At 37.2% G+C, this 23,102-nt stretch overlaps 1 protein-coding gene across 9 annotated transcripts in view; it reads left to right on the top strand.

Moving 5' to 3' along the window:
• Positions 1–22,173, top strand: part of LOC136850121 (uncharacterized) — a 77,933-nt gene extending 55,760 nt beyond the window's left edge. Inside the window, exons 1-4 of one of the 9 annotated variants that reach the window (XR_010856547.1) lie at positions 4,279–4,507; positions 18,619–18,790; positions 20,354–20,556; positions 21,178–22,173. Coding sequence is in view for 4 of the 9 variants with exons in the window: in XM_067123688.1 (XP_066979789.1) it covers positions 18,694–18,790; positions 20,197–20,556; positions 20,772–20,797 (483 nt within the window). In the remaining 5 variants the exon portion in view is untranslated. Of the gene's footprint in view, positions 1–4,278; positions 4,637–18,618; positions 18,791–20,196; positions 20,557–20,771; positions 20,885–21,177 lie in introns of those variants that run through there. The other 8 variants (XR_010856550.1, XM_067123689.1, XM_067123688.1 and 5 more) reach the window with 8 other exon arrangements.
• Positions 22,174–23,102: the final 929 nt, after the last annotated feature.

Genomic DNA, 23,102 nt, shown 5'->3' with positions numbered 1-23,102 from the left:
TTTAATTTTATTACTTCACTGTTTCATTCACTTCGACTCTTCACTCCATGATTCAATTCGCTTTCATTTTGTTATTATTTGTTTTCGTTTACCTGTACTTTCCCCTCCCTTTTACCAAATTGACTTTCGTACCCTTTCATTTTAAATGTATTTTGATTTCAACAAAATTTATTTCAACTCCATAATTTCACTCACTTCCATTTTATTACTCCGTGATATTACTTCATGATTTTCTTCACTTTTCATCTAAAGTTAATTTCTCAGTTGCTGTTTATGCATTTATTTATTGATTAGTACAAGAATTGAAACATCACTCCTTTTGTCCGTATTTGTCTTTTATTACAAATGCGAAGATCATATGGTAATTCACTTGGCAAGATAATTAAAGACGGCTTTTTCTTGATTAAACTAACTTACCAAACCGTCAAATTTCCGGTAATATAAGGGTGAGTCGAGACGGAAAGTCCCCACCCCAGAGACATTATGTAGCACCTAGAAGCTTGGACCCAGGATTCTTCATTCTCCACACCTACAGAAGTCCTGTGGTGAGAGAGGCTGGCCCCAGGCTGAACAAACAGTCAGTCTATTCGAATTTATTACCCATACATTACTGTTGGTGCACAAAAAGGAGAAATTAACATGGATATAATTTGCATTTATCACATAGAGATGATTATTTATAAAGACATAACGTGGATTACTATAAGCGTTATCGTGGTTAATAATTGAATTCACATCATGTGAGGTAATAAAGTAGGGTAGGTAAATTATTCACCTTCGGGATATATCCAGGTATATTTACCTAGTTTTCTTGATTCATGATTCGCCTTCCACCCTTCTCTCCCCCTCCCGTCATCTATCCACCTAAGACCGTGTCTCTCTTATTTAATTGATGACACATCTTAATGGGAGCATTTGCCCTTTCAAAATAAACTTCCTTACCAGGAAATATCACAAAAAAGTCAAACCTCCTCCGCTAGAATAACTAAAATTAGAGTGAACTCTCTGGGTCTTCATTCAGAACAGCCATCTATGCATCATCGTTCACTAAGGGTTCTGCGATTAAAAGAGGATCGGATGTCTTAAGTTTATTCGTTTTAGAGTTTCTTGGCATTTTACGTCTGCCATACTATGCTTTCATTCTTCACTCCCTATTTTCGAATCATGCCATTCCATTCAGGCTTTGTATACAGAGGGATCTGTTGGCTGACTTATGTCTGAGAGAGAGAGAGAGAGAGAGAGAGAGAGAGAGAGAGAGAGAGAGAGAGAGAGAGAGAGAGAGAGAGAGAGTAGCAGCAGTTGCTTGAGCAAGAATAAAATTCACATTATGCAGATATATTCACGAACTTATAACTTTAAGAGCTGACTCTTAGTGCACTGCTAAAATATGCTTGATGGACAGAAGAATTAACAGATTTAGAATATCGTAAGAGATCAAAAGAAAGAAAATTATATGAGACATAAACACTAAACCTTCTGAGCAACACCCGTGACCAAAAATTCTGACAGCAGGGACTGAAAGGTCCTGAAAAAATCAGACTCGGTATCAGATCATCTTCTAATAAAAATGTTTCAGAAGAAAATAGTATCCAAAACGAAAGATTCAGAACAAGAGAGAAAGTACCCCTAGATCAAACGATTCAAAACAAACTAATCTATAACATCAAGAAACTCAGAACAAATTTCTGAGGGCAAAACAATTCAGAGCAAAATCACTTCTAAGAGTAAACGACTGGAAACAAAACCGTAGCAGATATTAAGAGGTTCAGAAAAAAACAACTGAGACCAAATGCTTAAGAACAAAACATTGCAGAGAGGGAGGGTTCACAAAAAAATTAGCATTTGGAACCAAAAGATTCAGATCATAACATTAAAGATTGACAGATTCAGAAAAAAACTTGAAAGATTCAAAGATGATTAACAACTAATACAAAAAGATTCAAAGAAAAATTTAAATGTTCAAGATTCATGACAAATTCGTTTATAAACTCTAAAACTTGCAGAATATAGCCTTGTCTGTGATGATAATGACTGCTTTAGTCTCTCCAAACATTTGCTGAGCCAACATCTCCCACTGAACAATTATCTTTTGTGCCAATAGGCAAGTCCTTCAGAGTACGTAGCAAGAGTGATACGACACTGCACTAACCTTGAATGGCATCCGGTTTCAACAAATTTTGACCTAAAATGGTCTCCAGAAGATAAGTTTAACAAATACTTCATACTCTTCCAATAAATAAAAAAAAATAAGAAAAAATACATCTTTATATAAAAATGGACTTGATTTTTATTAAATATGACAATACAGAATATTAACGATGTCTTGAATAAAGTTACAATTGGCTGTTGAGCAAATCAGTGTTATTACTACTATTTCTTAGCACACAGGATATGAAAATTGTGTCCTTAAAAGTCAATAACTTTGTCCAGACCATCATCCTTATCGCCCTAAAAGTATGAAATTCTCCTCTCGCTTCCGTGTTTTCACTTTCTTTTTTTTCTTTCATTTGCGTCATTAGAAGAAGCAGAGGAAACGTGAGCCAAGCAATCATCCATGCTATGTGACAATTTCGGTGCGTTTCATGATATTGTAATAAAAAGGGAAAACATCATAATAATGCTATTTTATTTTTTATCTGGTTTCTTTGTTTGTTAAAAGAATTATTTAAAAATATATTTACCAAAATGTGGCCACGTATCTGGCAACAAGATATTGCATTCTGGGAGAAAAAGAAGGTAACATTTGATGATGGGAGGCGTTTTAGGAGAGTGATCAGGGCTAAAAAGAAACTGAAATCATACGCGCCAGACCCGTAGAGTTTAGTAACCCAGGGTACTCGTGGCTTCTGGAGGTCGAGTCTTCACTTCAACTATCTCTTCTGGATCCCGACAGCTAACCGTTTCTGGTCGATAATCAGGAGTTCACACGGGTCATTGCACACACTATTTTTTCTACCTGCTTTAATTTGGCACTTGTTATGTTTTCTGAGTCACAATTGAACTGGTGTTCAGCTTCTGAAATCTTTCGCGTTGTCTTCTTAAAGTGAATCATAGTGTTTTAGGTCATTTTAGTATTTAATTAGTATTCTCCATTATTTTTGTTTCTGGGTTAAGGATATATATGAGAGGAATTGACTGGTTATATATCTATAGATACTACAATTTATACATCTATATAATGTATATATATACTCTTTAAACTTTTCCAATTCGTCCAATTCCTTGAAATTATTTTATGCATCACATATACATATGTGTGTGTATATGTGTACTGTATGTGTATGTGTGTTCGTGTACGTGTGCGTGTGCTTGTTTTTTGTTTGTATGTGTGTTGCTGCAAAAACTCCCAAGGATGCGGAAAATAATTTCAAGGAATTGGATGAATTGGAAAAGTTTAAAGAGTATGAAAGAAACAATTGATTCACAAAAAAAAAGTGAAACTCGAAGGACTGAATCATCTAAGGGAATAAAAAAAAAATTAAAACTCTAAAAGAATGGGGACAGTGTAGCCAAAAAAAGGCACAACTGAATTGAGAGGTCTCGAAGTCCTTTTTTATTCTAACAGTACAAAGATTGTTTTCTCCTTTTTTTGTATCAACATAGTCAACAACATATGCGGGATTTCACCTCTTTATTTCATATGTAAGTTGGTTATTTTGTGTCTGAAGCAATGTGTTAGTTGGATTTCTTTAAAGCATAAGTAAAGGTTCGTCGAAAATAGATATTTGACGCTCACAAAAAAATGGAATTATAATAAAATATCACATATTTACAATCGCGCAAAGCAAACCGAAATCACTTTCGAAATGCACGAGTTATTTGGAATTTTCACCATCTATTTGAAAAAAAAAATGCAGTTATTTTCCTCGGGGATTATTTAGTTCTTGGCAAAGAACTCCTTTTTGCCCTTGAAGGAAGCGGGGTCGGGGAGGGCCAGTTGTGTGTTTTAAGGAAACAACAGCCAAGACCTTCTATTTTAATTATGATCCCCTTTGTGAGGATTTCGTTCACACACGCCCGGGTGCACCGCCCCCGCTTTACGTCTTCCAAAACTATTGATAGCATTTGAAGCGCTTGGAACCCATATGTACCAGTTATATACTACGATGATATGCGACTTACCTGCAGATTTCGCCCACCTGAGGCGAATCACGTTTTGGAGCTATTTAAGACATTTCAGTCATGTTGCGTTAGTCATATTTTCTCGTTTCAAAAAAAGATAAAAATAAAAAAAAGTGAGAACTAACGCATATCTTTCCTCCCACCCTTGCATCATAGAGCGGTGTTTTAGGCACGAACGAAGGGGATTGGCTAGCCACTGAGAATAAGCACATTCCATTGGCTCTGAAAATATTAGTACTGGCCGCTGATTGGTTGATGAAGTCACCAAGGCGGGCTCCGATTGGTCGAGGGCGACGAAGAAAGCACCCAAGAGGGCTGTATGACTTTATAGTGGAGGCTCCCGCCCTGACAATCTTCAGAACATCAGCTGGCCTACTCCTGACAGGTTAGTGGCACCTGCCGAGGGAGAAGCTCGCGTCTCCTGAGTGTCAAAAGTCTTTGAGTTTCTATTAGACGACCGTTAGAGTACATCCGTTGTCAACAGTGATCATTTAAGTCGAGATATTCATTATTGGTGCGTGATTGCATGTGTGCATTTAATATTTTATTTGGTGTCTGTGTAAGTTCGTTCAGAAGCGACAGTTCAGTCTTTGCATAATTTATTCATTTCGTTATTACGACTGCGTTTCTATTTTTTAATTACGATATTAGTGTCACAGACGGTTTATTTATTTTTTTATCTATATGTCAAAGGCAACATCCTCTATAGCTTGCCAAAGGTCGTTTTTCAATGTCTCGTGACAGCAGAGTACGTGAGGTATTAGTGCTTTGAAATTAAGACGTAAAAACCTTTTGACGTTTTGTAAATTTACTAAATAATAAACAAGATAAAGCTAAACTGTTTATGCTTTTAGATTTATGACGTAGAACTTGAGCCATTAAGTATACGGACCCTGAACTACAAAGATTGCATTTACCGACGACCAGCTGACAGCTATTAAGAACAGTTGCTGAGTCTCCCAACTTATCAATGAACTCCCGATGCTGTCAGACTCCGAGGCTATCTCAGAATGCTTTCACAGAGGCCCCCTGCTATCTCTCTCTCTCTCTCTCTCTCTCTCTCTCTCTCTCTCTCTCTCTCTCTCTCTCTCTCCTGCCAAAGCCGTCAGGGAAACCATTTCCTTATCGCAGTGGCGTCGACCTGCTTTCGTTTTATCTGCCCTCTGATGCAGCTCGATCAGTAGTCTCGTGACTCAGATGTGGTCTGGGTTTGTGGCTGACAGTAATATGCATATGATATCATATGTATGTAATAGTATAATTAAATATATATGTATATATACATACAGTATGTATACTGTATGTATATACATACATATGTAAAACACTCATTTTTTCCTGCGAGAAGAGCTAGGTTGGATTCCCGACCGAGTCAGAAGACAGATTTGTAAATGTGTGATAAGACCCACTGCGCTCCTGTTGATTTAAGAAAGTGAATTATATTTGCGGTAGTTAGTTGACTTTGGTGAGTCACAGCCAGAGTGGAAGGTGGTAGGGCTAACATCCTCATCCTAAAAGACTTGCTGAGAACAGGAAATTCGCTTTTGATTCAACGGTTTTTATATGAAAGTGGTAGTGACTTTTGTTTTGTTTTCTGTGGCGCCACCCCGTGTCTGTAGGCGTGCCTGTGTATTTGTAGGTATCCGTATGTACACAGATATACAAACATGCCTGTGTTCACTCATACACATCACTGTTTATTCTAAGGCTACACTGTTTTGCTCTTATATTCTATACATATTCTTATCTTTTGCTCTTTATTTTATTCATCTTTTCGGTACTGTAGCGATTATTTACTTATGCCGCCAAGAATATGTTATCAGCTCTCAGAGATTTAACAGTAATTCATTTTTCTCGCTGAACTGAAGGTGACCAACCCCAGTCTCACACCATGTGGAATAGAATAGAACCAGACATCCAGTTTTGAGCCTATTTTGAAAAAGGTTCGGTAAACAGATTGATAAATTGCTCTCGGTTCAATCTTTAGGCAGAAAAATTGACAAGGTGCTGAGAATAGAATACTCCATAAACACTCAGCTTTAATCTTCACTGCAAGAAAATGCAGGAGGGAAGGTTAAGTTTGGAAATTGTATAAGACTAGTCAGGCATACCTTCCAAAATAAATCTAAGTCCTACAACGTTATATAGTTCAGGAAATACAAAGGAGAGAGGAAAATTCCACATTCTCAATGTGAATCTTAAGGAAGACTAACCAAACTGGTTGAATCTTAAGTTACTGATTCTCACTTAGTACCCGTGAGATAGAAGAATCTGGCGTAAGCTGGATAGATTGGCGGCGGTGTACAATAGAGGCTCTGGAGAGCAACACCCAAAGTAGTATCCGTAAAATTTAAGGAATTAAAAATACTCTGATAGGGAAATTTTGGGCTCTCTAGCTCACCAAACCAACCAATTCCGGTTATCCTCGAAAGATGACGTCACGTGCATACCAACTGTCACCGCTCCCATGAGCGCGTCATGACCCAGACGAAGTGGAACCCCCAAATTGATGGATTGGGCTTGCAACACAACAAATGCCAGATCTAGATATTATGCTCTTACGAAGGCTTTAAGTAAGGATGGAAGTGTTGATATAAAATTAATTTTGGGCTATGAAAAAAAAGACTTGAAAGATCTAGATATGTTTTTACGAAGGCTTTAGATAAGGAGGGAAATGTTGATATAAAATTAATGTTGCCCCATGAGAAAAAAAAACTTATAAGAACGGAAATGTTTTAATAAAAAGATACGTGTTGGCCTATTTGAAAGGAGACTCAAAACAGAAGGGAAAATATTGATAAAAGATATAAATGTTGGCCTGTGTCAAAAGGAAAAACTTGAAACGGAAAGGAAACTGTGTTGAGAAATGGGGCCAATTACTGATAGAAGATATACGATGGCCTATTCTGAGAAAATAATCATATAAATAGGACTAAAAATCCTCTTTGTAAACGGATAGCTTGGATGGCTGACAATACTCGATGACACGAGTTGTTGAATACGTGTCACTTTTGACTTATTGACCGGTATCTTTGACTTACGTCTCTCTCTCTCTCTCTCTCTCTCTCTCTCTCTCTCTCTCTCTCTCTCTCTCTCTCTCTCTCTCTCTCTCTCATCTTGATGGATTTATAGCTCACTTTGATTTTCCTTAACGTCACTTCTGTAATTTGCAACGCATAAATCTACAGTTTGCTCCCGGGAATTAACTTTCAACGTCGTTTGGGTACGATAAAAAAAAAATTAAATTAATATGATGAATCCGACCCGGAAAATTTATCTCTTGAAGTTGATGTCTTGTGACTGCAATACGGAGTGATTAATGAGATGTGTCCTTTTTATTCCTAATTTTTTTGCATCATAGATGGAAGTACTGCTCTCTCTCTCTCTCTCTCTCTCTCTCTCTCTCTCTCTCTCTCTCTCTCTCTCTCTCTCTCTCTCTCTGGGTTCTAATCGCTGTAATAGCGAGATCAGCTCATAGACTGGAGTAATCAGCATTCGATTCCCGAACCGGACAAGAAGAGACGGTGTCGGCACTTTCCCCGAAATTCCGGCCTCTGTAAACTTAAGCATATTATATAAAACATTTAAATGATATGTTCTTTCTTTCTCTCCTCCGAGGAGAATAATACATCAAGTAAAAAGTCACAATGATGTAAATGAGAGACTGTATTTTTCCAAAGGGTCGAAAGCTCCTTTGTTTTAACCTTTTATGTATTTTAGGAAAACACAGTCTCTCATTTACATTATTGTGGCTTTTTACTCATTATTTCCGGTCACAATATAGTGATGCACCATAGGTAATATTACTTTATCACAAAAGTATCCCTTTTTCAAGTTTTCATTCATTTTGAACCTAATGGCAATCAGTTTTTTTTTTTTTCAACAGCTTTTGTAACACGCTAACTGTTTGCCAGATATTGTATGCTAGCTTGCTCTCTGCTGTCAGTGTTTGAATGCATCTGATTGTTCAGTAATACCCTGTCGTAACCGTGGTGTATTCTTACCTCTTTTTTTTTATTCGCCCTTATTTATTGTCCTTCCTGAGGGTACGTTACAGCATTTGTCGGTTGTCGATGGGGCGTTTAAAATTATATTTTATTTCTTCTCTCTCTCTCTCTCTCTCTCTCTCTCTCTCTCTCTCTCTCTCTCTTTCAAGACGGTGACTCAGTTTTACGCCTCCAAGTGATATCTGAGGGCACTTTTTAAAAAAACAATATATACTTTTTTGTCACATAATTTTAAAGAGATAGATCAGCCGATTATTAAATATATGTAAGAATGTTAACTTTAAAGAAATTTAGGTATTATCAGCAAAGGAAAGATTTCCCGAGACTTTCAGCATAGGCAGAAAAAACGAATATTTTAAAAACCATTATAAGAACAATTTTTTTTCCTTACAGTTTAACGAACGGAATATTTCTATATACCCACTGGGTTTTTTATTGCTTTCTTAAAAAGGAAAAGTATTAATCCGTTTGTTAACGCTAATGTAGTTCAGTTTGTTGAATATGCTATATCACTTAGTTTCAAAATAGTTTCACAATATTGTGCATTCGCAATAATGTCCAAATGAATCATATATATATATATACATATACATATATATATATATATATATATATATATATATATATATATATATATATATATATATATATATATATATATTTATATTTATATTTATAATGCATATTTATATATATGTATTATTTATATATATATATATATATACATATATATATATATTATATGTGTGTGTTTATGTTTATGTTTACAAATAATTATACGTCCTGTGGATAAAGACTGAAAATGAACAAGCACTACAGTACATGTAAATGCCCTGATTACGAACAAGCCAAGTAACACGACTAAAATAAGCCGATAGAAGAAAAAGAGACTTCGGTCACGTGATCAAAACGTGAAGAGGCAATAATTAGTTTAGAATTCCTGAGGCGTCTGTGGAAATCCTCCGTCCTAAATAAACATAAAAAAAAAAAAATAACATTGCCTTGTGGTTAGTCACACCAAAGAAAAGTTTCTGTTTTGTTTGCGTTGTGGTTAGTCACACCAAAGAAAAGTTTCTCTGTTTTGTTTTGTTTATTTATTTTCTCATTTCTTTTTTTGTTCTATTTGTTTATTTGTTACAAAGAATTTCGGTTCTTCATCGTTGATCGGACTCGGCGACCTGAGAGGGGTCATTAGAGAGAGAGAGACGCGGATGATAAATGTTTAGTGGACTTCAGCAAGAGAGGGGGACTGCTATGGACTTTTATTGTACGGTTTGATTGGCAGTAAGACGTTATGATTAATATGAGTCCTTCACTATATTTTATTAACTTTCTATGTATTTTTTATTTCCTCTCTTTCTTCTGGGTCCTTTTCTTTCAATACAATTAGTTATTCTATTTCATGGACTCTTGCATTTAAAGCTGATTACGGTCTGTAATGATAATAATTATATTAATGTTGTCAATGTAGTAATGTTGCCATACATTGCGTATAATAATAATAATAATAATAGCAATATTGTCCTCTGATATATAATGCGTAACTAACAATGAACTCTTAACTTCTCAGTTCCTTAACGTGTTTAGAGACACTTTCTACAAGGATACATTTTTTCCGAATTTGGGCATGAAATGAAGAAGCTGTTCCTCCACGTTTTCGATTCGAACCCACGTTACGGGATACAGTCTGTTATGAGAATTAGAAAAGAATTTTTAAGAAAGGAATACTCTTATACAGTCTGTTCTAAGAATCCCTCCCTAGGGGAGTAGTGCCATCAGTGCACCTCATTCCTTTTACTATACCTCCGTTCATATTCTCTTTATTCCATCTTACTGTCCACCCTCTCTAACATAGTGCAACTGCGAGGTTTTCCTCCTCCTCCTCCTGTTACATGTTGAAAACCTCCTTTACTCTCAATTTTCCTTTCAGCGCCGAATGACCTCATAGGCCCCAGCGCTCGCCCTTTGACCTAAATCTTATATTCCCCCTCCTGTCCTAAGAATGAAAAACCAAAGAATGAAAAAGAATCTCCCTTAGAAGTGAAAGATAAGGACCACACCCCGCCCAAGTTGGGCGTAGTTTGAAGTGTCTCCGCTGACACCACCCAAGGGCGGCAGCGAGCGGTGCCACGGAGGTGTGTATACCCGTGTGTATACCCGCCGAGTGCCAGATTTAGTGCCAACGAGGAAGTGACGTCAGCCCAAGCCCGTTTCCCCACCCTCGCTCCCTGGCATGCGGGCCAGAGCTCCGAAAACAAAAACTTTCGGCTCGGTATTTTCGTCCCAATTAGGTGGCTGCTGCATATAGCCGTGAATGCTGCATAGCGATGGCTATTGCATATCAGAGACTATAGCGTACGTGTAGCTGTTGCATATCGGTGACTGTTGCATATTAGCGACTATTGAGTACATGTAGGTGCTGCATATCAACGACTATTTCATACACGTAGCTGTTGCATGTCGGTGACTATTGCATACATGTAACTGCTGCATATCAGTGATTATTGCATATTTGTCGATGACTATTGCATGTCGGTGACTATTGCATACCTGTAGATGTTGCATTTCAGTGACTGTTGCATTCATGTAGCTTTTGCATATCAGTGACTATTGCATACATGTAGCTTTTGCATATAGGTGACTATTTCATACATGTAGCTGTTGCATTTAAACGACTATTGCATTCATGTAGCTGTTGCATATCAGTGACTACTGCGTAAGTGTAGCTGTTGCATATCGGTGATTATTGCATTCACGTAGCTTTTGCATATCGGTGACTATTGCAGACATGTAGCCTTTGCATATCGGTGATTATTGCATGCATGTAGCTGCTGCATATCGGTGAACACTACATGTCGATGACTATTGCATATCAACGACTATTGAGTACATGTAGCTTTTGCATATCGGTGACTATCGCATATGAGGTAGTACATATCGGACATTATTTCATGTATTGGTGACTAATGCATATATCTCGCAATTGCTTATCAAAAACATTAACTGCAACAACAACAACAACAGCACCAACAATAATAATAATAATAATAATAATAATAATAATAATAATAATAATAATAATAATAATAATAATAATGTATTTGTCTGTTCTCTTCTGGCATTGATTTCGTAATTCCAAAGAGAAGGTAACGACAAATATGTTAATATAAACACCACAACGTCATCAAAGGCAAACAGCTATTTAACAACCAATTTTATACAATAAACTTAATTAGCCTCTAAACCAAACGCTTCATATAATACGTCCGACGCAGGAAAGAAACTTCTTTTCTCAATAACTCTTAATCTAACTAATCTGTTTCTGCATTCGTTTGAGTGTATCACTCCTCTGGCGTCGTCCTCCTCTTAGACATACATATTCATTTCTGGCATCCTTATCCAAGGCGCTTGACCCTCTCACTGAATTACTCCCGTCAGGAAAATATTCCAACGATTTCTTTCCATCTATTTCTCAAGTCCACTTAGGACCCTCCCGGTTGATATGGGTTCTGAGGGGATTTCGAATCTTTTAAGTATGTGTATGTATCTTCAAGCAGTTCGTGCATGATATGTGTGGAGGCGCAGCGTCGATGCTGTTATGTTTTTGGAGGTGGATGGTGCCTATATATATATATATATATATATATATATATATATATATATATATATATATATATATATATATATATATATATATATATATATATATATATACATTATATATATACATACATATATATATATATATATATATATATATATATATATATATAATTGTGTATATACAGATATATATATTGTCTATATATTTTTAGATATGTATATATAGACATGTATATGTGTATATATATATTTATATATAGATATATCCACGTATGTGTATCGGTGTTTATTTTACTTTACATTATGTGCTCATTATCGTAACGTTGTCATACTGACAGACTGAACTCCCCCTTTATTCATCATAACAAAGCATTAAATGAAGACCGTCAAACATGATGTGTGCATTACAAAGTTGGCTCACCGTTTGTCTAATACGAGATTCTGTGACATACGAAGTATAAGACCACTGTTTTTACATTTCCAAGGAGATCGTATGAAATCTGATGAGTATTGCAAGTCTCATGATCATTTTTAACTTGCAGTTGTCTCAAGTTGCAATGTGTAAATGTCCTGTGCTTTAAAGTCCAGGTTAAAACAAAATTCAGAGGATCAAAGCATAAATTATGACCTAATAAATGTATTATGTTTAACTGATACCCTTGATGCCAGTTATTGAGATTGCCAGTTATAATAATAATAATAATAATAATAATAGTAATAATAATAATAATTAAAAGCCACTGTAGTGTTAAGAATATTTATGTACAAAGTTTTTAACACTACTGTGGCTTTTAATTCTCGATATTATAGCCTTGTTTCAGGGTCGTCTTGTTTCAATAATAATAATAATAAGTTGCCAGAAGTCATGAATCATTTTGGGGTAAAGTATAGCTCTTTAGATTCGTTCATCTCTTGATTAGCTATTTTAGGTAACCATATAGTGAAATAATGTATCGTAAAACAGCCAGATATGAAAAAGAGGTATGCGTGTTAAAGGTTTTTTGCATTTGTTCTTTTGTTGGTCAACCACGTAACTATCTGTGATGGAAAAAACTATTCTTTCAATTAAAATATTGCTACGAAGGCTTTCAGTTCGCTTTTCGCACACCAATTGACGTTTTTGCACTCAAATTCACACTCAAAAAATGCTCAGCAACTATTTAGGAAGCGGAGAAAGATTATGTGCATACTATTCGAAAATCATGAAACTTCATTCCTCCGCGTTACTTTTAGACAATCACTACCCGCAAGCACTGGCAAGCAGTGCATACAAGCAAGCTACTTCAACCACACTACTCGAGTCGGCCAGAAAAACCTTTCAGAAAAAATCAATCGAAATGTTTTTTTCGCGACGAAATTACCCAGATGAACTCAATCGTGCCGGGAAACCCATCGGCTATTGGCAAGAGAGCCAGAGGGCGGCAATGCCAAAAGACAAATATACCGTCCATTAATTCATAAGGACCTCATAACGAGGTGTTCGGGGTCTGCGTACTGCCTGCTTTACGAGCGGGGAAGGTGGGTGACGATCTGAGCTTCGCTGCGCCGTCGCTGAAAGGGAGTGATGGTTATGTGGATAAACAGGGATAACTGTTTTAGAAGGGGAAACTAGAGATGGCATGAAAGGTGAGCATATTTGAGTACGAAGGTATAGACGTTATGAGAGATATAAATGGATAACGGTTTAAGAAGGGATACCAGAGACAGGGAAAAGAAAGGTGAGCATATTCTGGTAGTCGTTATGAGAGATATAAAGGGATAACGATTTAAGAAGGGATACCAGAGACGGGGAAAAGATTGGCAAAGTCTGACAAGTAAGAAGGCAATACCAGGAAAAAAGGGATAACGATTTATGAAGATTACTGCGCTTTTTTGCAGATTAGATGCAATGAGAAATTTGGGTCATTTTGGACCATACTGTAACAGCATATACATATAAGATAAAAGGTCTTATGAACTAAATCCTTAAATAGAAAAAAAAATATATAGAAAACATGACGAATATGGTGAGGATTCAAAGAACAGTGACTCACCTAATGATTAGATACAGATATGTAAAATATGCAGTTGCACAGACAACAAAACAGAAACTGTGCTTATGTTAATTTTATTGTTGCAGAATATCTTCTTTAGGAAAAGCAGAAAATTATGTTTGCAATATAAATGGATAAGAAGTTTCAGTAACAGATAGCTGTGAATGGCACAATATAATGAGGAAGGTGAACATATTGTTGCCAGTGAGACTACTATGCAGGTATATGAAGCAGATGTGAGGCAGTGGAAATTTTATGCTTGTGAGTTTCATCTTCAGAATTCAACATGTTTAATGCGATAGAAATTGATACTTTTTTTCTATCTACGTCTTTTATAGGAAAAATGGAGTTTCTGTAGTTTCTTTCCAATCAGCCTTGTATCATCTGCAAACATCCACCTTTTTCTTATCCCACAACTATGCATTACATCCACTTCCCATTCCCTGACTTCTGTCATCATTTCACCCATAAAGATACTGAAAAACCACAGAGGCATAACATACACTTGTCTCAGACCCACTTTTACACCAAACCAGTCACTCTCCTGCCTACATATACTAACAGAATTTTTATTTTATCACATGAGATTCTGAATCTCTTGTTTTTCCAACGCCCTACTCTTTAGCTAACAAGCATATATATATATATATATATATATATATATATATATATATATATATATATATATATATATATATATATATATATATATATATAAACACCTCGCATCGGAATCAGAACCCAGAATTCTAGAAAAAGAACTATTTTTATGATCACTGAAACAAACAAATAAAACAGAAATAAAACTTCTCAAATAGATCTAAGACCTAACAAAAACATCAAGACTTTCAGTGTACGTTCTCGTCTCTTTGAAGTATTAAGAGAAAAGAGAGCAATATTATGTTAAGGACTGATCAATAATTTGTTTTCAAAGTACAGGCAAATTCCAGAATAACAAGTCATGCCAAAAGACTTTCAGTAAAGTTTATAACTCAGGGAGATTCGTCACATATTCTATCAGTTTTATCATTAATTGCTTACTGTTAGATACTTACATGAGCCTTAGTATGATATTCACGAATCAAAGAAATTACTAAACAAAATCTCCAGTTTTACTGTGAATATTGTTAGCTGAAAAAATTCTCATTCTAAGCAATGTCAATATTGAGGACATGGACAACAAAAAAATCGTTCCACTCAGCGGTGCTTTTTTATCCTCGAAGCAGCTAATTACTGTCTCTCACTCAGCCTCACCTGAGAAAATGTTGTATATCTGTCGCTGACAGAGTGCCAAGTGTTTAGAGTTTAAAATTTCCGTTCGCAAGAGTATACAAGCACAGAGTCTGTGCATGCATTAGAGAAATCCTTCTAATGACCCGGTGTTGTGTCTCTCTCTCTCTCTCTCTCTCTCTCTCTCTCTCTCTCTCTCTCTCTCTCTCTCTCTCTCTCTTATAATAAGAATGGTAGTAATAGTGATAGAAATATTAAAAACAGTAATTTCCTCTCTCTCTCTCTCTCTCTCTCTCTCTCTCTCTCTCTCTCTCTCTCTCTCTCTCTCTCTCTCTCTAGGAATAAAGATGGCATTTGTAGTGATAGAGATATTGAAAACAGTAATATCCTCTCTCTCCCTCTCTCTCTCTCTCTCATTCTTAATTGGGACATCAATAAAGGCGACAAGAATACTGACAATAATAATAGTCTGTGTCTTTCACTCCCTACTACTGCATCCCTGAGTGAATGCACTACTACGCCATCACTCATGTATTGTACAACAATACTGACATGAGAAGTCATAAGCTGTAAAAAATGACGTCACAAAACGATGACGTCATAAAGATTTCAGTTGGTTGCTCAGTAGTGAGACCTCCTTAAAAGGACACTGTCAACTTCATCATAGTCTAGGGTAACGTTTCTTTTGGGGAGTCCTGTTACCTGATATGCCCTGATATTGTTAATTTTTGCATTCCTTTTTCACTTTATGATATTCGTTCTATTGTACTTTCGTGTTTTGGGTTCTGGGTTTCATCCAAAGATTTGATTCAAGATTTTGAAAATGTTAATTCACTGTCCTCAGTTGGTTTTTTCATACGATAGTTTTCCAGTTTTTCTAAAAGATGAGAATTGTTTTGGGCCCACATTTCCCTCCTTCCTCTGTCTTTCTTTATCTGCTCTCAAGGAGAGTGAAATTTATCTAACGTTCCCATCTGTGTTTCTTTTCATATAAATATATATTTTTCATTTTATGAAAATCTTAAGGGGGTTCCCTCTTTCTCCCTACCTTGTCATTAGAATGCATTTGATTCAACATTCCTACCTATATTTATTTTCACGTAATCTTATTTTTGCTGCTTGCATGAGAAGAATTTGGCCCGTGTTTATCCGCCATCTCCCCCTTGAAAACCCAACCTTCACTCCTCGTTTTAAATTCCCAAATGTCTCCCGAAGTCTGTTCTAAAAAGTATTTAATCCGACGGCGTCTCCCAGCACAGCTGCTTACTAATTCGCGCCCCGCCACCCAGACCTGATTCTGCCTCTTGAAATAAATTCCTGGTTTAAGTCTTTTCCTTTTTTTCTTCTTCTTCCTCGTTCATCTCTCTCTCTCTCTCTCTCTCTCTCTCTCTCTCTCTCTCTCTCTCTCTCTCTCTCTCTCTCTCTCTTTTCCTTTTTTTTTGAGTAATGGAGATATTTATTACTCATTCGAGGCCCAGAGTCTGTGCCAATTTCCCCTTTCAAGGTCTGCCCCGTTTATTCTGGTTTTGAACAGAATTCCTTGTAGTATTTCTCTTTTAGTTACTTGCGTCTTTGGCTTATTGTGTTTTGCAGCTGGTGCTACGTGGAGAAGGGAGGGAGGTGCTTTGAAACTTACACACAACTTGAACAGCATTTGGAGACACAAATAGATACTCATATTTAATAGTTTTTGACAACTTTAATAACGTACCAATATACACTGTACAAAAACAGTGACCTAAACCTATAGTTGCGACAGTTCGGAACGAGCAAGTACGATCCGTTCTCTTAAAAATTTTGAAGGTCGGTAATCAATATTATCTCTATTGCAGCATCCCATCGACGTTCCCTCATAGCTTTTCGGAGATGAAATCACAACTCCATAAATTGGAGGAGAAGAGCTTTTTCTTAACGGAAGCGTTTTCTGAGTGAAGGGACGATTTGTTGAGAGAGTTGCAGGTGCTGGTCTTTAAGATAAGAAGGGAGGGGGATTTATCTTTCACCTGTTTCTCCTCTGAAGGGAGTGATATTTTTAATGCCTTTGCCAGTTGAGAGAGAGAGAGAGAATCACAGATCAGTCCGTATTTGTTCAAACAAAACGATTGTAAGCTATTGATATTCGTTCAGACTTTCCCTGAAATAAAGTGATACATCTATTCCGTTTTATCCTTGACTGGGGAGTCATGTCCGAATTGTCTATGTAACATTGGCGTAACTCGCTTAAATGGATCCTCCATAAACTCCTCATAAATCAGTAACAGAAGAGAACGTTGCAATTACAGTCTTTATGCCAATTGCACCCTTTAATTAGGCCGTCTCTGCAATGATCTCTTACACATCCGAGCCATCCAATACCATTTTTCTTGCTCAAAGTAATACAAGAGTTCTTTTTTTCCTGGTACGAGTAAGTAAAGAGGAGGAAAGGTAAACTTGGGAGTTTATTTTGAGCATACAGTATAGCTGCTTTTGTAGCCTCCCTTACCAAGGTTTTGTACAGCCCATTCCTCCAGACCCCAGCTGCTCGGGGGGCGGGGTTTGGGGGAAGTGAGGCAGAGGGAAATCTGCTGTACACATGCTTTTTTGGTGTGTGGGGGAAGGGGATCCTGTTTGGTGAGGAGTTATATAGAGAGCCTTTTACAAACTAGGGGGATGTGAGGGATGACAAGTTAATTATTTATTCTCTTTTTATAGTAAATTGGAATGAAACCTGGGAGTTGTAGCTGTTGCTTTAATCTAGCTTTCTCATGTGAGGGTCTGCAGAATGTACAACTTAATGCTTCTTTCTAGCCCACACCTGAAGTAGAAGAGAAAACGAATTGGAAAAATGAACAGTTTGTAAAACTAAAGAAAATGATCTACCCGCCACTTACATTCAGGAAAGTTATAGAGATTTGGGGAAACAAAGCAGTGGAAGGATTCCCTTATATCATTACTTCGTTGTGGAAGAAGTCTGTCGCTGTGACATGGATTAAAAACAACTCCAAGGGAATGTCTTCAACATAGACATCAAAAACACTTTCTTTTAAACAAGTGAAATACGAATTTGGAAATGACTTCCTGAATTTATTTCATCTTTATTCGTAAGCACATACGCCGAATCGTTTGAAAAAACGATGAGTTTTTATTTCTCTCTCCATCTTTCCTTTCCCGCGCTCAAGTCATCTTCTAAGAGTTCGTAGAATTGTTTATAAACTAGTTCATCCTTCTTCCTATCGTTGTGTTATTTTCCCGGGTATTTTAAGAAACGTTTCCGAACCCACACTTACTAGCTTTTACTTTTCAGACGCTATCCTTGATAAGAGACATTTTGCAATACTTATAAGAAACGTTTGATAACTTATCGGTCCTTTTTTCTTCCTTTCCAAGGGAAATCTTCCTACACTTAAGAAACGTTTGATAATTTATAGGTAATTTTCTCTATCACCAAATTTCACCTTCCGATACGTGCAAGAAACTTTTCCTAATTACTGTTCCTTCAGTCTTCCTCTCATCCAGAGGTCATCTTCCAACACTTCGAAGAAACGTTTGCCTAACATATTTCTCAGCTCTATCTAGCGATCACCTTTCAACACTCTCAATAAACGTTTGCTAACTTATCCTTTCCTCTTCTTCTTCCCATCCAGGTGGCAGCTTTCGACACTTGACAGAAACACACTCATCAACACTTCGACTCCGACTCGCGTTCCAACCCCTTCAAAATGGTGGTCACATCCCGTATGCTCGCTGCCCACACCAACGGCTACCCCATTGACGCCAAGGCGAGGTTCTGGTCCAACTACTACAGGTCACTGAAAGGTCAGTATGAGCTAGGCAGTTCTGGGGATTGCATGCCAATGGATATATAAGTGAGATGATATATGATTACGTTATGGTCGCTGAGCTCTCATTTGCCTGAGACTTGTCTATAGTTCCTTGCTCACAAAGACTGGGTCAGTGGATGGAAATCGTTTGTAGTTGCTTAAGTCTCTGATATATCTAATTGTTGCTTAAAGAAATTTATAGGCGGTACAGCTCTTTGAAGGCAGTATTGCAGTTGTCATTTAAATACCCAATAAGCAGTTGCGTGTTCATAACCTACCAGTAATATAAAATAAAATCAAAATTTCTTTCACATGTTCATGTGGTACTATTGAAGTGCAAAACGGAAAACATGTGATGCTAAAATGTAATCTAGCAGCTCATTTGAGAAATAGATATCATATGCTAACCTTTACAAGTTTGACTGAATTACTGGAGCGTGATAAATGCGCTGAAGTATGTGATTATATTTACAATGTTTTGAAATTGTATATGTAGATACTAGCATAGAAGGGCTCTGTTTATTTATTATAGAAAGAGTAATTTATGTTTGGGTTTTCTTTTTGGACTGCAGAGTATGCAGTTATATAAGATCGATACAGTTTTGTATAAGTTTATGTATACTGTATATTTTTAATAACTGTCAAAATATTGTATGTTCTTTACAGTCAATAAAAATCTAATCTAATCTAATCTCTGCGACCAACTGAACAAAGCCAGTCTTTGTAGGCAGCCTAGATTTACTCATTATAGTCTAAGTTGGCTAATTACATCAATGGCTTTAACATAATGGCGAAGACTAAAGTTTCATCAGTTTACATAGTCAACACTATACAGTCACTGAATGATAATACCCTTCAACATGGATGAAGCCATTCTTGTTAAGCGAAGTCTATTCATTCACTGCAGTCAGTGAAATTCACAAAAACCAGAAATCCCTCTTGAAGTACATACTTTGTTGGAGAAGGATGCAATAAAGTAATATCCTTTCACTGACTCCGTATAGCCAGCACCTAGAAACAACCTCCTTACCCACCCACCCACCCACCCTGCCTAAATAATTACATGAATAAATACACAAATAAATCAATCAGTAAACCAATAAAACTTTAATAAATTGGAAATAAAGACTAAAAGGGTCTTCCACACACAGCTGAATTCATATTTGACAAAGGCTTGGCTCGTCGACAGAACTGTGTAAGTAATTATGAACTGAAAGACTCAGTTTCCATGTCACTGGTCAGGAGACCCGGATCCCTTTGAGTATGATCACACAGTCGCATCGACGCAGCAAGTAGGCCTAAACAACACAACACGGTCTAACACCACATTTAAACCGAACTTGTATAAAAAAGCAAACTTATAAAATTGTACATAGAATCCCATTTGTAACCAACTTACAGAAGCAGCCACTCCTACTCCCTCCTCCTCCTATTCTCCATCATCACTATCCTCCCTCCTCGCCTCCAAAACCACCACCTCCCACCCATCCTCCGCCGGGAACTGTGTGGCTTTGACACTTGCAGGCCTCCCTCCCGTCGAATACTACTGGGACTGCAGATATCACCAAAGAACAACATCCCCCCCGCGTCTCCGAGATGTTACCTTACCGTGGTGGCATCTCGTGCCCGAGCTCAGGCCCGATGACCTACCCAAAGAGTACATACCCGCTCGTTCTAAACACGATCTCACCCTCCGTCCGTCCTTCTTGTCACCTGTGAAGAAGAAGTACATCTGGACCACACACCCACAGCGGAAGAACTGTAAGTCTTCGTCTTCCTTTGCCTGTTTGTTATGTTGTTGCTTTCAGATGCTATATGTTGGCAGTGCAGTACTTGACAGGTGTCTTTTACTATCAGTACACGTCCTCCCACCGTTTAGTTTACTGACACCTGAGTTGCAATACTATTACATATGAGTTGGAACACACACACTGTAATTTTTTCTCCTTGTTGACGATTCACTTGAATATCATCAGCTTGGTTCCTGGTTCCTGGTTCCTAAGCGCTCACTCCACAAACTCAGTTGCGGGCACACTACACTATTCGCGTGAGGTGCATAGCTTTATAACTTGATACAGTTTTACTTTATACCCTCTCTTTTTCATACTGTTTATTACATTATTTACACATACTGAATTCCCTTGTTTTTTACAATTATAAATATCTTTAGCTTTACTGTATTCAATAGCACATCAAACTGTATAATGTAATCCTTGACCATTACCCCTTTCTGCAACAAGAACCCCAAAAAGTTAGAGATGTATCTAAACTAGATATTACCAAATAATGTCAATAAATTTCTACTTAACTTTTAACCCTACCCCTTTCATTTTTTTTTAACTGAGGAGCGGAGTAACTAAGAGCCCTTTCTTCTTCTTGCAGATTACCTCTAGTAAGCGTGAAGAGAACGAGGTGATGGACTCTGTACGCTGTGGTGCAAAGGAAGTGATTTATTTTTCTCTGTAGAGTATATTGGAGATATATTATTATTATTATAATCATATTAGCATAGATTAAAGAGCTCCTGTGTTTTATATATTATATACATGCTGAAATACTAAGGCTTCATCATGGCATATGCGATTGTTTAATGGGATTTCTCGTATGGTTCCACGCAAATTGTACAAAATATACATAAAGATGACGCATTATGCTATACACATTCGCCTTGTGTATGTAAATGCATAAGTACAGGCATGTAAATAGTCTTATTTACTTCAAAAGAAAATCCGTATGCCTGTACGTCCATTATTCCCAGCGCAGAAGCATTCTTCGGATGCCTAGAATGCTTCTGACACCTGTCAGTAATGCGAACAGAACATGTCCTGTAGGCCTAGTGCCAGATGAATCAAGGAACCGTCAAAGTGTGAACAAAGAACAGAAGCCTGATGAAAATGGGTATATCTCGAGTGAAAAAGTTTTTTGGTCATTACATATATCGTATATTATATCTATCTAAGACTACACTAACATGTGTTGAGGTTGTTCCGATGATTTTCCTGTTTATTTTCGAACCTTTCATTTCTGTGATATTTTCTTGTGTTCTCCTTTTAACTTCTCAGTAATACGTTTAGTTTGGTATTGTTTTTTTTTTCTCTCCGGTTTCTTTAACTCTTATTTAGAGGATTAACTGTTCTCAATTAACCATCCACAAATTCAAGGGAAACCTAGGCCTAAGCGAGGCAGATGAGCTGACAAATCCTCCGCCAAAAGTCATTTATTGTTCTGTTTTCTGCTCCTAAGCTTGAGTTTCTCCCTTTTACTTCTCCATTTTGTCAACGAAGATCAACTTTATACAAAGGATATCTATTCCTTATAGCCTCTGTTTATGGCGACCATTTGACTTTATATTGGCAGAAAATATAGATCTATGAACTACGCTGAAGTCTTATTAAACCTCCTTTTGTATTTGAGTTCCTTCATCTATAGATGCAGTTGCTTTAGACAAGAAAATGCCATTAAGGCTCAAAATGAAGATTTATAAGACAGTCATCAGGCCCGTACTATTATATGGGGCGGAAACTTGGGCACTTAAGAAGCAAGAGGAGGGACTGTTGGAAAGAACCGAGATGAGCATGGTGAGATGGATTGCTGGAATATCGCTACTGGAAAGAAGGGAGAGTCGAGATTTAAGAAGAATGTGTGATATGTGTAATGTGAAGGAGAAGGCCAGGGAAGTTCGTTTGAGTTACTACGGCCATCTATTAAGAGAGGAGGTGGAACCAGTCAAGAGAGCTAAGAACATGCCAGTGATGGGGAGGAGGAGTGTGGGGCATCAGCTGATCAGATGGATGGATGTGGTGAGGAGGGACACGAGTGAGGTGGGACTGGGGAAAGAAGATGCAAGGAATAGAAATAGATGGAGAAAGTTGACCCGAGCGGCCGACCCTGCTATACCGTGGGACTAATAAGGTTGAAAGAAGAAGAAGAAGAATCTATAGATGGCGAATGTGTACTTACACTACATATTGTGTGTGCTTTTATACGAGTGTGTTCTTGTCAAGGCAGTAAACAGCTATACTGGGTCACTCCTCACCAAATTCGTTGTTTCTCCAAGGGAAGCATAAAACCAGATAGGGTCTTCAGATACTTATATAAACAGATGTTTGGATAACTCGTAAACTCCAGTCTATTTTATCGTTCTAGTTTTCCTTAAACTGCAGTTTCTTACTAGATAGGCAGATACTGTCTGATACTGCACCTGTTCCGATGGGTTGTATAAATTGCAATGGCAACCCTTACAGGTCAGTTTACACCCATTCAGTGACTTCTAGCCCTGCTGAAAATATTATTTTTGTCCTTATTTA

This window comes from Macrobrachium rosenbergii, chromosome 21, assembly GCF_040412425.1.
Source record: "Macrobrachium rosenbergii isolate ZJJX-2024 chromosome 21, ASM4041242v1, whole genome shotgun sequence".
NCBI classification, from domain to species: domain Eukaryota; kingdom Metazoa; phylum Arthropoda; class Malacostraca; order Decapoda; family Palaemonidae; genus Macrobrachium; species Macrobrachium rosenbergii.
The sequence above is the reverse complement of the archived record's forward strand: the minus strand, read 5'-3'. Positions and strand labels throughout refer to the sequence as shown.